Consider the following 14208-nt stretch of genomic DNA (forward strand, 5'->3'; position numbering starts at 1 on the left):
ACTTTAGACATGACAGATTTGATGTCTTCATTAGCCTGTGGGCTTCCAGTGCTAAATTATTCACCTCTGCACTCATGAGACTCGCTAGCTGGAACCTGCCTAGAGCATGATGTCCATCCGTTTATGTCTAGCCTGCATCCTTTTTGCCACCTCTCTCTCTCTCTCTCTCACTCCTTCCCAACCCTCCCCCCCCTCCTTTCATCCCTTTTTTTCTCTTGGTCCCCCTCAGTCTGTTTTCTGTGGGGATTTGTTGGCAGGTAATTGTTGCGCTTGCGGTTGGTGGCTCAGTGAAAGCTGGACGGGCTTATGTCAGAACTGGTTGTAATGAAAAGGCTGTGAGCAGGATTTTGGGAGCGTCCACAGACAGCTCTGCAGGGAAGGGTGTGCAGTTTGGGGGACCGGGCCGAGCCCAGCCGCGCTCCGGAGCGGTCCTCCCCAAAATAAGACTGACTGACTCACATCCCCACAGCCTTGAGTAAAGCTAATGCCATCGGATTGTAATGGACTGTGTTCCCCTCAGGTGGTAGATGGGAGCCGGGGGGTGGGGTGTGGGGTTTGGGGGGGGGGGGGGGTCAGTGAAAAGGAGGAGGGGAGGAGAGTGCTGTGAAAGAAAAGCTCACCTGTTGAACTGCTAGGACTGTGAATCTGAAAAGTTCTCTTCTCATTTCCGTGCGTCGCCATGGCAGCTCTCCATCACTCCTGAGGGGCGGGGGCGGGTAAGGTGCACTTCATGAAAAAAGAAAAGAAATGGAGAAGAGTCGCGCTGGGGGAGATTGCTAAAGTGGTTTTGATTACATCAGCAGTGATTTATCTGTTTGCACACGATCTGCTAGCAGAGTAGTGTCTACCATTTACAGATGGCATACTCACACACACACACACACACACACATTCACAGACAGACAGACAGAGACACACACACACACACACCTGTCAAATATCTAAAGGACTCATTAAACATTGATTCTCCCTTTAGTTGGGTGTTGAGAGAGGAGTGCTGCATTTAAGAGTGATGACACGCATGACTGCTCCTGTCTCCTCTTCTGCTCTGAGGTCAGAGGGATCGTGTTTCTGCGCGGCTCATATGAGCCCTGCGAGATGGAGAGATGGAGGGAGGAAAAGAAATCACTCACTCCTCCTCCTTGCCCCTCCCCCTCATAACCAACCCAACTGTATTGTTTATCTCCACCGGATCGACTCCATAGAGCCAGCTAGCTCAGGAGTCTGCAGAAACCGTGCAGTGTATTCCAGCGTACAGTAATCTCCATCTGTACCTTTAGGATCTTCTACATCTCCATCTCCACCATCCTGCAGCTCAGTCTCCACCCTCCTGTATGGCTCTGCTCCTCCATCGCTCTCTGCTTCCGTTCCCTCTCTGTCACCCACTCTCCCAGGGTGGGCTGCAGAGTGAGAATGACTCTCACCAGGGATAATTACAGAGGAGCCTTGTCATGCTCACTGCCCCATAGCCTTGCACACGTTGCCGTAGAGACTGTGGACTCCCGCAGTTCTCTTCTCTTACTTTGTGTCAGTCACTCTTACAGGTACTGGTAATGCTCTGGGGCCTTAGTGTTTGTTGCTTGGTCCACCGCACCATTGGGTCCTCTGTGTTTTGCCCATCTTGGGATCAGATGGTCCTAAAGTGAGCTTTAATTATAAGTGGGTTTGCAGCCCACCTGATCTTTCCTCCTGTTGGTGCAACTGCCCCTCCTCCAGGTTTTGGGAACACGGGCCTGTTGTGGATAAGGTGACATGTTGATAGAGCACAATGCGGGACCTTGAGTGAATCATGGGTAAAAAGGGTTTGGTATGTTGAAACAGACCCAGGGGAAGGGGCGTGGTGGGGGTGGGGCAGAGGGTTATATGCTTAGTCCATCAGTACATTAGGCTATTTTTGAAAAACCCATGTGGGTCAGGGCTTGGACCCCCGTTGGATTTTGGGTAATGTTGTTTCTGATACAGTGGGAAGTTGTACAGAAGTTCTAATAGTTTCCTCCCATCTTTCTTCCTGCAGTCTGCACAGTTCGCTGTCAGAAGTTCCTCATCTCGCGTGTGGGTGAAGACTGGATCTTCCTAATCCTCCTGGGCCTGTTCATGGCGCTAGTCAGCTGGGTGGTTGATTTTGCCATCGCCATCTGCCTGCAAGGTGAGCTGGGGAGTGAAGAGGGATGGGGGGGAGGAGAGGAGAAAGGGCGATGAAGAAAGAGAGAGAAGTCAAATGAAACGAAGCAGCTCAGTGGGAAGGAGTCTTGGCAGCTGTAGAGGTGGTGAAGGCATTGTTTTCCTCTTCTCACTGGTGATTAGCAGCAGTGCAGGACTTCTCAGTTCAGAATGGGGCTAGTACTCGGGGAAGGTCTTTTTTCACAGGGGCAGATCTGCAGGGGGCCTGGCCCCCGGCTTTGGAGAAAAGAAGGAAGGGGGGGGGAGGTGTCATAGGATCCACTGTCCTGAGATGCTCATTAAAAGTTTTGTGTGAGTGATGGTAACTGAGAAACTTTTTGTGCTCTGTAGTACTGAGCTTCATTCCCACTGGCTGTGCCTTGGACCAGGTGCACTGCCAGACTGGGGAGGGGGGTGCATGAGTCACATGTTTCTTCCTCACTTGTTTACTCGGAATGAAATCTGTGTTTCGGTTTTCTGAAGTCAGTGTGTGTCTGAGAAGAACAGGCATTCTGTTGCGTGTATTGTCTGTATATGAGTACATACGTGTGAGAGCATGTGTGTTTGTCAGTAATTGATACTGGACTGTGAGTTTGTGTGTGTCTATATGTATGTATGTGTGTATGTGTGTGTGGGTGTGAGTATATGTGTGTGTGTGTGTGTGTGTGTGCATGTTTGTGTGTGTATGTATATGTGTGCACGTGTGAGTATATGTGTGTGTGTGTCTGTGTGCATGTATGTGTGTGTGTGTGTGTGCATGTTTGTGTGTGTATGTATATGTGTGAGTATATGTGTGTATGTATACAGTACTGTACAAACGTCTTAGGCACCCTAGATTTTTAAATATAATATATAGCATATATTTGGCCTTAGATGTTTATTTTTTTTTTCTGTATTAGTGTGTCAGTAGAAAAGAGCAAACTTGAGATTTACAAACATGAATTTTCCAGAAAAAAGGACATTTTACAGATACATTGTATTTTGTTAAATAAAGTAATATTTTAAGTAATAGACTACTTTTCAGATAAAAACTTGATCAAGGGTCTCTGGGATTACCTGGAGAGCCAGAAGCAAGCGAAACAGCCAAAATCTGCAGAAGAACTGTGGCAAGTTCTCCAAAATGCTTGGAACAACCTACCAGCCGATTTTCTTATAAAACTGCAGGACAGTGTACCTAAGAGAATTGATGTAGTTTTAAAGGCAAAGGGTGGTCACACCAAACATTGATTTTATTTAGTTTTTAACTATTTACTGCTCTTTATATTATTTTTTCGATATTTATAACCTTTCATTTCATTATTTTTGAAAGCATCTTAGCTGTACAGCATTTTTTTTTACAGGTGCCTAAGACTTTTGCACAGTACTGTATGTGTGTGTATGTATATGTGTGTGTGCATGTTTGTCTGTGTATGTATATGGGTGTGTGTGTGCATGTTTGTCTGTGTATGTATATGTGTGTGTGTGTGCATGTTTGTCTGTGTATGTATATGTGTGTGTGTGTGCATGTTTGTCTGTGTATGTATATGTGTGTGTGCATGTTTGTCTGTGTATGTATATGTGTGTGTGTGTGCATGTTTGTCTGTGTATGTATATGTGTGTGTGCATGTTTGTCTGTGTATGTATATGTGTGTGTGCATGTTTGTCTGTGTATGTATATGTGTGTGTGTGTGTGTGTGCATGTTTGTCTGTGTATGTGTGTGTGTGTGTGTAGAGCTGATGTGCAGGCCGGTCTGAATGAGAGGCCTGTATTGCTAATGCAGCCCTGGAGGAAACATCTCTCTCCATTATTAACGAGCCTCCCATAATCACTGCTCCAGGCTACACTCTCCCTGCTTCCGTAGTTTCGGCATCCCCTGACGTGCCCCCCCGGAGTGGGACGGAGGCGGGGTCTCGCTCAAACATGCTTGGCTTCTCTGCTGGGGAAGAAAGAACTTTTGCCACTGCAGTGACTTTAGGAGACAGAATGGCTTTTAATTGTGGGCTGTGAGTCACTGCTGTTTTTGCTGTTGTTCCGGGTGTAATTCACTGCGAATTGCTTCAGACTGTATAATTGAGGAGGGGATAATGACAGCTCTTTCTTGCTGGAGTGGCAGTTGGCATTTGAGAAAGACCAGGATGTGAATGGTAGAGTGGCACGAATTGGTAGGGCGTGGGTTGGGGCAGTAGGTACCCTCCTGCTGTTGGTGGGGGTGGGGGGGTGGGGGGGGCGGGGGGGTTGGGGAGGCGGGGGTATAGAAGGCCTCAGTGTGAGCTCCCATCAATATGCCAATGGAAAAGTGCATGTTATTTAGCTGAAAATGATTTCATAGGGTATGTCAATCAGTGGTAGAATTGAACTGCAGAAGTACTCAAAACACTCAGGCGATGACACATTGTAGCATCCTCTGGTAGTTTTCCATCTCTGTGTGCCTTACACTGTTCAGATTGTCAGATTGCATGTATTGGTAGGCTGTGGTAGTGGACTGCTCAGTGTTTTTATTTTTTATTGGCACCTTCTGTAAAAGGCCCCTGATGACTGATGGGGAGTGCCCGAGTCGTGACCCCCCCCCCCCCCAGGTCCCCCCATATAGACTGTGCATTTGCCTATGTCCCGGCTGATTAGGTTTTTGGCATAATGCCTTTTTTAGCTGCAGCGAGATGTCAGATTAAATCATTCAGCCAATGAAGGCTGACAGGCTCTCCTCACAGCATGAGTGACAGGTTAATGTCCTGCTCGTGAAGACAGGAGTGTGTGTTTCTGGGGGGGGGGGGGGGTTTGCATGTTTGTGCCTGTGTTTGTCTGTATGCGTACGTATGTGTATGTGTGTGTGTGTGCGTGTGTGTGCCTGTGCATATGTGCGGATGTGTGTGTGTGTGTGCGCGTGTGTGTGCCTGTGTATATGTGCGGATGTGTGTGTAATTGCGTGTGAGAGAGAGATAGAGAGATGCAGTCAGTGCATGTGTGCATACACGTGTGTGGAAGCGTTTGTGTGGTCATGTCTTTGTGGCATATGCTGTAGCAGGACTGCAGGGTTTTATATGGGCGCTTTTGTATGGGTGCTGATGTGTATCTGCATCAGCAGTGTCATTTATCTGGTCAATCAACGTCCTACCTGGGTGTTCTAATCCTGGAACCCTGTGGAAAGCGAACCCAAGACCTCATCCGCAACGCACAATGAGATGCATGGGGAGGGAGGGAGGGAAGAGAGGAGAGGAGAGGAGAGGAGAGGGAGAGGAGGGCTCTTGCACAGCCAGATTCAGACACATTGTTCACCTATTGTTGAGCCAGCAGTGTCGTTATTCACTCTGGGGAAAGCAGCTGTGTGTGTGGCGAGGCCCACAGGCGTGTCTGTGCTGCTGTGTTTGGTGCCAGTCCCTCGGCTCTGTCCCTCTGCCAGCCCGAGGGCCGACCTGTACCTGGGAGCCCCGCTGGGGGCACGATACGGGCGCTGCCAGGGTCTGGGTCGGGCGAGCTTCTCCGTGTGGCCGTGATGAAAAGTTTGTGCTTCTCGTGTTGCCGTCTCTCGCTCTCCCTTTCTCCGTTTCTTCTGAGTGGAGTGGAGTGCTGGGCAGCGTCCAGACGGCAGTGCTCAGTGCCGCGCGCTCGCTCTGGCTGACAGATGGGCTCACTGTATTGCGTTGCGTTCTGTGTGTCTCTACAGCGCAGAAGTGGATGCACGGCGGCTTGGACAGCAACGTGCTCCTGCAGTACCTGGCCTGGGTCACCTACCCCGTGGTCCTCATCACCTTCTCCGCCGGGTTCACGCAGATCCTGGCCCCGCAGGCCGTGGGTGAGCGGCGCGAGCGACGAGCCGGGCGAGCGAGAGCAGGCACACTGCACCCACGGACGCAGACGGGCACACATGAACACGGTCTGCGCTCCAGAGTCCCCCAGAAAGTTTCTCTGAGGGAAAAACGCGGTCTCTCTCCTCTTCCTCAGGTTCGGGAATCCCGGAGATGAAGACCATTCTCCGGGGCGTGGTGCTCAAAGAATACCTCACCTTCAAAACCTTTGTGGCCAAAGTGATCGGTCTGACCTGCGCCCTGGGCAGCGGCATGCCTCTGGGCAAAGAGGTACGGAAGCAGAAAGGCACGCTCCCACACACACACGCACACACACACACACACACACACACATACACACACACACTCACACGCACACACACGTACGCGCTCACACACACACACACGCACACACATACGCATGCTCCCACGCTCAGGTGCACACACACACATACGCATGCTCCCACGCTCAGGTCCACACACACATGCACACGCACATGCTCCCACGCTCAGGTGCACACACACACATATATGCACAACCACATCCACATGCTCCCACGCTTGGGTACACACACACACACACACATACGCACACGCACATCCACATGCTTCCACGCTTGGGTACACACACACACACACACACACACGCACACGCTCATGCACATGCTCCCACACGTGTATGCGTGCACAGATGCGCATACAGACAGACACGCAAGGAAATGTGTTCCAATACGTGCACACATATAGATCTGCAGATATACGCGCATTCACATAGCTATACATGCACGTGCACACACAAATACCCACATGTACACACACACACACACACACACACACCACTTGAGAGCAGGTTCAGCAGCTTTCCTCACATTGCACTGATCTGAGCCCACGCCTCCTTCTGCTTCATGGGTATATTTATATGCACTAAATATATTTTCATATATTTATATCCACTTCACAGGCACACGCATACACAGACTCCCTCTGCCCTAGTAATTCCTGCCAGGACGGGCCCACCCTGTTCAGATGGCTCGTGTGCGCATGCACAGATGAGCCTCTCCCTCAGAGCCGAGACTCCCTCCCCACACTCGGACAGTCTCAGTCAGCCTTCCATGAGCACACGTCCCAGATTTACGGTCCCCTCAAACCCTGCAAACCGTCCTAACTAGAGCTTGTGTGGCATTTCAATATAAACAGTAATTGACAATCAAACTTTTGTTTCTTCGCTTTTTATTTTTTATCCTCCGTCTTCGGTAAAATTTTCCCATTTCTTTGTTGGGCCTCAAAGCGGTGCAGTGAGGGGGTTCTGGAGAGGGTGTGAGTGAAAGGGTTATACTGGAGCACGATGCTTTAGGGAAGGTCACAGGATGTGAGGAGACCCCCCCTGTTAGCCCCCTCCCGGGGCAGTGGAGAGACACTGAGACGTCTGCAGGAGGCAGCGCAGGAGGTAGCGTAAGGGGTAGCGTGGGCGGCCTGCCGTGGGTGCCGTGTCAGTCACCGCGCCTCTCCGGTGACCGGCGACCCCGCGGCGTCTCTCTCTCTCCCCGGCGGCTCCATTTCCCGCCAGAGAGCCGTCTGGGAGACCTGGGGAGCGGCGGGCGGCGGATCGCTCATCCAGGAGCGGCCCGCTCGCTCGCTCGCTCCCGTGTGCCTTTCTGCAGTCAATCTGTCTCACCTGTCAATCATCCCCCCCCACCCCCGTGCGCCCGGCCAGCGTGCGTCCGCGCTGCCGTCATCCTGACCGTCCCGATCAAACCGGGCGCGAGACCGTACGCGTGGCGTCCGCCGTCCACCTTTTCTTCCTGAGGGAGGGAGGGACGGAGGGACGGGAACATTCGGCAATGGCAGCCAATCAATCAGAGGGGCCGAGAGTGAGTCAGTGGCCCTGTTACCGACGGCAACGGTGCAGAGGGCTCGCCGAGCGGGTCTGGTTGCTGCTCAGGCGGTGTGTGTCTGAGGTAGGGTGGGGGGGGGGGAGTGGGCCGTGGTAATGGCTCTCTAGTTGATGATTCAGGGCTATAAAAAGAAAATGGGGGGCTTTGAACAAGTGCTGGATTTGCATCATTATTGCTGCTCTGCAATCAGGAGAGCGGCCTGAACCCTTTCACACCTTTCTCTTATTTCTTGCTTTTCTTCCCTCGCTCTCTCCCTTCTCCATTCCTTCCGTTCCGTTTTAAAATGCACAATTAAATAATTTATTTGATTGGATTCATATATTAATTTCGCCGACGCTCTTAGTGATTGGCAGGGCTAATACGGCCCGGCATTAGGTGGAAAACAGAGCTCGCGTTACAGCAGCTCTGAAAACACAGTGCACAAAAGCGTTCTCATAATAATAACAGTGTTCACTGTTTGATGACAAACTGTGTTTCCTGAGAACAACATTAATTTGTCACCATGGTTATATTTTATGTGTAGGACAGGGGAAGATTCTGTTGCTCAGAGTTAACAGTGTGGTGACTTATGGGTATTTCTCCACTGGGGTGGGGGCCTGAGGGGGAAAGCTGTTAAATTTGGGATGTGTGACTACAGAAGGGAGGAGCAGCGGGGCACCCATATGTTAGGAAGCAGAGAGCATGCTCTCGGGCGTGTGCTGTGGTTTAAGTCAGACTTAACATCATTGACTGAACGTTATTCTTAGTGTATTCATGGCTATGAATAACTGTTACATAATGAGTATTGTACCTTATTAGACCTGTGTTTTGTCGTTGTTCCAGTGACCTTTGTATAAAAGCATCTTCCAGATAAATGCAATGTAATGTTAAGTCCTTGATGTCCTGCTGATGAAGTCCTCATAGGGGAGAGGCGGGACATGAGTGAACTGACAGATGTCAAGCTAAAGATCTTTAAGAAGCAAACGCACTTCCTAACCATTAACAGATTTTACGAATGAGCTGGCAGACTGTCAGAGATGGACTCGCTGAAATCATAAGTGTTCACACTGACAAATACTTATCTGCCATCAAGGGTCAGGCAGTGACAGATAGCCATCATCAGACCGGTCTGTAAATGTTGTATAGTGTTAAAAACTCTCAAATTTCTCAAGTGATTTCTTTTTCAGTGATTTTTAATTAACTTGAAAAATTGGCCTGCTTTTGTCCTACCACGGCAGTTTTTGTTCTCTTTTTGATCTTCTCATAGAACACTGCGTTCGGTTGTTCATCTTGAAACTCTGGCTGTCAGTGGAAAGTTCGCTGCCTCCTCTCCCCCCTCCCAGTCCCCGCAGTGCCGTGCTGCTTAAGCACATTTAAGCCTAGTTAGCTCAGACTGATGATTGTAGGTCACCTCTCCTGTGAATGGATGAAAAGATGCTTGCCTGCCGCACATATGCACACAGCGGGCAGTGCCAGACGTCCCTGGAAGTGAGCACACGGTACACAGTTGTTGTTATTGTTGTCGGACCCAGCTGTTGTTTGGTCGGATGGCGGAGTGACATCAGCTTGCCGACGGTCGCCGGGGACCGCCGGCATCTGCCGCCCCCCCCCAGCCCGTCGCCGGGGCCTTTCGGATCGCTCGCCGGAGTTAATGAGGGCCCCGGCGGGCCCTTCAGATGGAGGGGTCCCTCCAGGCGAGGAGCCCCGCTGGTCCCTCCGGGCCTAACCAGGGCTGCGGTGTTCCGCCGCGGTTTGGCGGGCTACGCTGCCGTCGTGCTCGGCCGACGCGAGCGGGCGAGCTTCCGAACGCGGGCGGATTACGGTTCGATATTCCGTCGCCCTGCGCGCGTCTGCGGTACGAGCTTCCGTCGCCCTGCGCGCGTCTGCGGTACGAGCTTCCGTCGCCCTGCGCGCGTCTGCGGTACGAGGAACAGTGTAAACATTTTTTTTCACCTCTCTTCACAGGGCCCATTCGTCCATATTGCCAGCCTGTGCGCGGCTCTGCTCAGCAAGTTCATGTCTCTCTTCGGTGGGATCTACGAGGTGAGCGAGGCTTCACGCAGTCCACTGTGCTCTGTACCCGTGGCGACCGGCCCTGCTCCTGGACATCCTCCGTCCTGTAGCTTTTCACTCCAGCCCTTACAAAAGCACATCTCCTTTAACAGCTAGAGATCTGCATTGAGCTGCTAATTAGTGGAGTCTGGTGTGCCAAATTAGAGTTGAAAACCTACAGGATGGTAGACCTCCAGGAACAGGGTTGGTTACCGCAGCTCTATACCTAATCTGCTCCTAATCTACGCATATCAGTCTTGCTCTACGCCTGTCCTGTAACTCAACCTTTGTCGCTCTGTGTGTATCTTATATCTGCTCAACACTGGGTCTTCACCTGTGCCATACCTGATCATGTCTAATACGTGTTCTACTTTTGCTCAAGGTTTGCTCTAAGCCTGTTCTATGTGTTTCACCCCAAAGAATAGTACCACTGGCCCTGGTTTGGAGGAGATTGACATACAGTATATCTGACATTTCTGCCAGCCTTACTTGCCTTCTCAGATTTTTTAAGTTGTGAAGATCTGATTACGCACTGAGCCTTTGTTTTCATCAAAGGTTGCACTAATTGTGTTTTTTTTTCAAACAGTGTAAACTGCAGTTCAGCAAATAAACAATTGAATTTTCATTTTATTTTTCAAGAAAGAGAAATTACTGAAATGTATTTCATAAGGTTTATTTTAAAAGTTATTTATCAAGTACCACCCCTATGGATACTTTCACTTAAGGGGACAGTTCTACAGAGCTCTTTGACCATCTTTCATGGTTATACAGTCCTTCACAGAGTAGTATAATGGCATATTTTTACATTTTACAGAAATCTCAGTAAAAATCTGTAGTTTTGGGGAGGGATTTTTGCCTTTTGGTCTTCACACTTTCATGATTTTCCCAAGCCAGTGTGCCTCCGGGCAATCAAAGCAAAGTTGTACTTTGTAATATTTAGTAGTTGTAAAGAACTTCTCAGATGTTGGGAAAGGAAACCTTGTGATGGTGCTTTGAGGTGAAAAGGCCAGTTATGTTCTGAAGATTGATTTTAAAATGTGTTTGTTTATACAACTGCCTCCAGATCAGCCAGTAAAAGATTGGCTACCTAGGGAGGTAATTAACCTTGTGTGCGTGTGTGTGTGCGTGTGTGTGTGTGTGTGAGTACGTGTGTGTACATGCGTGTGTGTATGTGCGTGTGTGTGTGAGTGTCTGTGTGTGTGCGTGTGTGTGTGTGTATGTGTGTGTACATGCGTGTGTGCATGCGTGTTTGTGCATGTGTGTCTGTGTTTGTTTGTGTGTGTGTGTGTGTGTGTGTGTGTGTGTGTGTGTGTTTGTGCGTGTGTGTGTGTGTGTGTGTGTGTGTTTGTGTGTGTGTGTGTGTGTGTGTGTGTGTGTGTGTGTGTGTGTGTGTGTGTGTGTGTGTGTGTGTGTGTGTGTGTGTGTGTGTGTGTGTGTGTGTGTTCTGCATTGCTGCCTCTGTGACGGTCCCTGAAGTTGTGCTTCACTGTGCAGGGGTACAGAGTAATTACCGCCTGATCGGTAAACAGCCAGAATCACAGAGCTCCGATCCCTATCCTCTTGTAAACAACTGCATAACACAAGAAGGGGGAGGGGGGCTGACAGAGGGAGAGAAAGTGATGGGGAGAGGAGGTAGAGAGAATGGCGGGAATCAAGGAAGTAGCAGCGGTGCTGAGATGGGGAGAGCGGTGGAGGCTGGGGGGAAGGGAGGAGAGAGAGAGGGAGGGAGAGAAATGGAGAGAGAGAGCAAGGGGGGATACATGAAGAAATGAAGAGTTTAAAGAACAGGCTTCACTCACAGTAACCTATAGGGACGGAGTGAAGAAAGTGGAAAACATCCCTCCTTGTGAAGGAATCGCTCTCATCTCCGTCTTCTGAAGGCATGATCCCCCCTCAGCCCCACGGCCCCCGCTTTAAAGACTTTAAATCCTCCTCTCTCGCTCTCGCTCTCGCTCTACCCCCACCCCCCCATTCTGTGCATTGCGTACAGTATCCGTTTGCTGCATGGCATCGAATATTCATGAGCAAAGTTTGGCAGCGAGCAGAATTTCGCTTCACCCTGCAGGGATCGTCGGGTGCTGTATCTGCAGCGAACGCGGCGCGCTTTCTCTGTTACAGCAGGAACTCTCATTCACCCTAATTTCACTTTGAAATAGCTTTACTCACTATGTACACATGAGGGTATCTCCTGCTATGGACATAGGATGAGTACGATTAAATGATGAGTGGGTGCGGCTGATTTGTGATTAGAATGTCCAGGTGTATTCACTTCCTGTCTCTCTCTGAATCACGTGCTGTCCAAGGAGGAGAGCTTATTTGAAAACAAGGTAAAGTACATGAGACCTGTATGCACAAGGCTGCCTGATTTTCAGTCCTCTGTCTCACTGTTTCATCCCAGCATTGTGTCCCAGCCCACTTTCTCACCGTTCCTTGCTGGTTTTGTGTTGCATTCTCTCCCAGTGTCATAGCTACCTACCCTGTATGGCCAAAAGTATGTGGAAACCTGACACCCAGCAAGTCAGCCAGAATTATGGTCATTAATATGTAGTTGGTCCCCATGTTGCTGTTATGACAACCTCCGCTCTTTTGGGAAGGCTTTATACTAGATATTGGAGCATTTCTGCAGGGATTTGCTTCCATTCAGCCAGAAGAGCATTGGTGAGGTTGGGCACTGATTGGGCGATTAGGCCTGGCTCGCAGTTGGCTTTTCAGTTGATCCCAGAGGTTTTGGATGGGGTTTAAGTCAGGGCTCTGTGCAGGCCAGTCAAGCTCTTCCACACTGTTCTCAACTAAACCATTTCTATACGGACCCTTCAGTGTGCTCAGGAGCATTGTCATGCTGAAACAGGAGTGGGCCTTCCTCAAACTGTTGGGGAAGCTCAGAACCATCTAAAATGTGATTGCACACTGGAACTAAGGGGCCTAGCCCAAACCATGAAAAACAGCCCCAAACCAAGGGGTGTCCAGATACTTTTGGTCATATAATGTATCTGCATCCTTCCATCCCATCTGTTCCAGAGTTCCATCTTACCATGTCATCCCCTCTCCTTCTCAGGCTTAATCCCAGCGTCGTGTTCAAATGTTCAGAGTTTGCTCATTCTTGTTCTCTTGCTTGTTTCAGAACGAGTCGCGGAACATCGAGATGCTGGCGGCCGCCTGTGCGGTCGGGGTGGGGTGCTGCTTTGCTGCCCCCATCGGAGGTCAGTCCAAGCAGAAGCATTTTTCTCAGTTCAATTAAAGGCTTCTTCAAGATATCCACTATTAATACATTTAAATATGTGTGTGGCTACAAGGCAAAAAAAAAAAAAAAAAACAACTGAAGAGAAAGCCGTGAAATACTGTAGAGAGTTGTGATTTATAATGAAGTTATTATTCATTTCCCTCATGTAGACACAAAGCGATTGTTTCATCTGCAAATGTCGGAATATTAGTGAAAAAAGCTAGAATCAAAGTAATAACGTATTTTGTATGTGATTCTGCCCTAAGGAGAACATTGATTGGGAGTGTGATTTGTAAAAAAGGATGATTATATGCCAGAGGGAGTAATCATGCATTCGTTTTTTTAGGTGTAGATAGCTCATCCTTTAAAGGCACTGTTTTAGTGTGGCGGGCTGCATGGTTTGGTGTAAAATAAGGCCCTGTCAGTGTAGGCTGTGGCTGGTAGTCTTATGGGGCGGGGCAAATTAGGCTGCAGTTTTTCCCTGGGAGGGAGGGGTCTCATTTGGTGGGAGGTCTTGGTCTCCACACTTACCCTTCTGCCTGCACAAGCTTCCCATGGTGGTACATCCTCCTCCAGCTCAACGGCTGTGAGCTTAGCTGGTGAACTGGGGAGTGAAAATGAGCTAGGGCTTAACGTGAGGTGTTCTGGAGGAGAGCTCACGCTCATCCCAAATTCACAGAGGAGCTTTCACGAATGAGCACGTGCGCATTACAACTGTGAATTCCAAATTAGGAGAAGAACTGGGGTAAACGGACTGCTACGGTAGATGTTGAGCATCTGTTCATAATCAATCTCCTGTTGAAGTAAAGACTGCCTACCTGGAGAGATAATTAACTGTGTGTGTGTGTGTGTGTGTGTGTATGATTGCTTGTGTGTAGGTGTTCTCTTCAGTATTGAGGTAACCTCAACCTTCTTTGCTGTGAGGAACTACTGGAGAGGATTTTTTGCTGCCACATTCAGTGCCTTCATCTTCCGAGTACTGGCTGTGTGGAACAGAGATGAGGGTGAGTATGTGTGTGTGTGTGCGTGCATGCGTGTGTGTGTGTGTGTATGTGTGTGTGTTTGTCTCTGAGGAAACCATTCTTTATGAGCGTGTATGTGTGTATTTGCACGTGTGTGAGAACATACACAAGACTGTGT

The 14208-nt window shown here is 49.5% G+C and overlaps 1 protein-coding gene across 2 annotated transcripts in view; it reads left to right on the forward strand.

The window, feature by feature from the left end:
• clcn2c (chloride channel 2c) overlaps positions 1 to 14208 on the forward strand; it is a 118434-nt gene that overhangs the window by 65422 nt on the left and 38804 nt on the right. For both annotated transcript variants that reach the window (XM_064301043.1, XM_064301044.1), the window contains exons 3-8: positions 2015 to 2146; positions 5802 to 5930; positions 6080 to 6213; positions 9762 to 9839; positions 12970 to 13048; positions 13947 to 14072. In XM_064301043.1, the coding sequence (XP_064157113.1) occupies positions 2015 to 2146; positions 5802 to 5930; positions 6080 to 6213; positions 9762 to 9839; positions 12970 to 13048; positions 13947 to 14072 (678 nt within the window). The remainder of the gene's footprint in view (positions 1 to 2014; positions 2147 to 5801; positions 5931 to 6079; positions 6214 to 9761; positions 9840 to 12969; positions 13049 to 13946; positions 14073 to 14208) is intronic.

Source organism: Anguilla rostrata, chromosome 12, assembly GCF_018555375.3.
Source record: "Anguilla rostrata isolate EN2019 chromosome 12, ASM1855537v3, whole genome shotgun sequence".
NCBI lineage: Eukaryota > Metazoa > Chordata > Actinopteri > Anguilliformes > Anguillidae > Anguilla > Anguilla rostrata.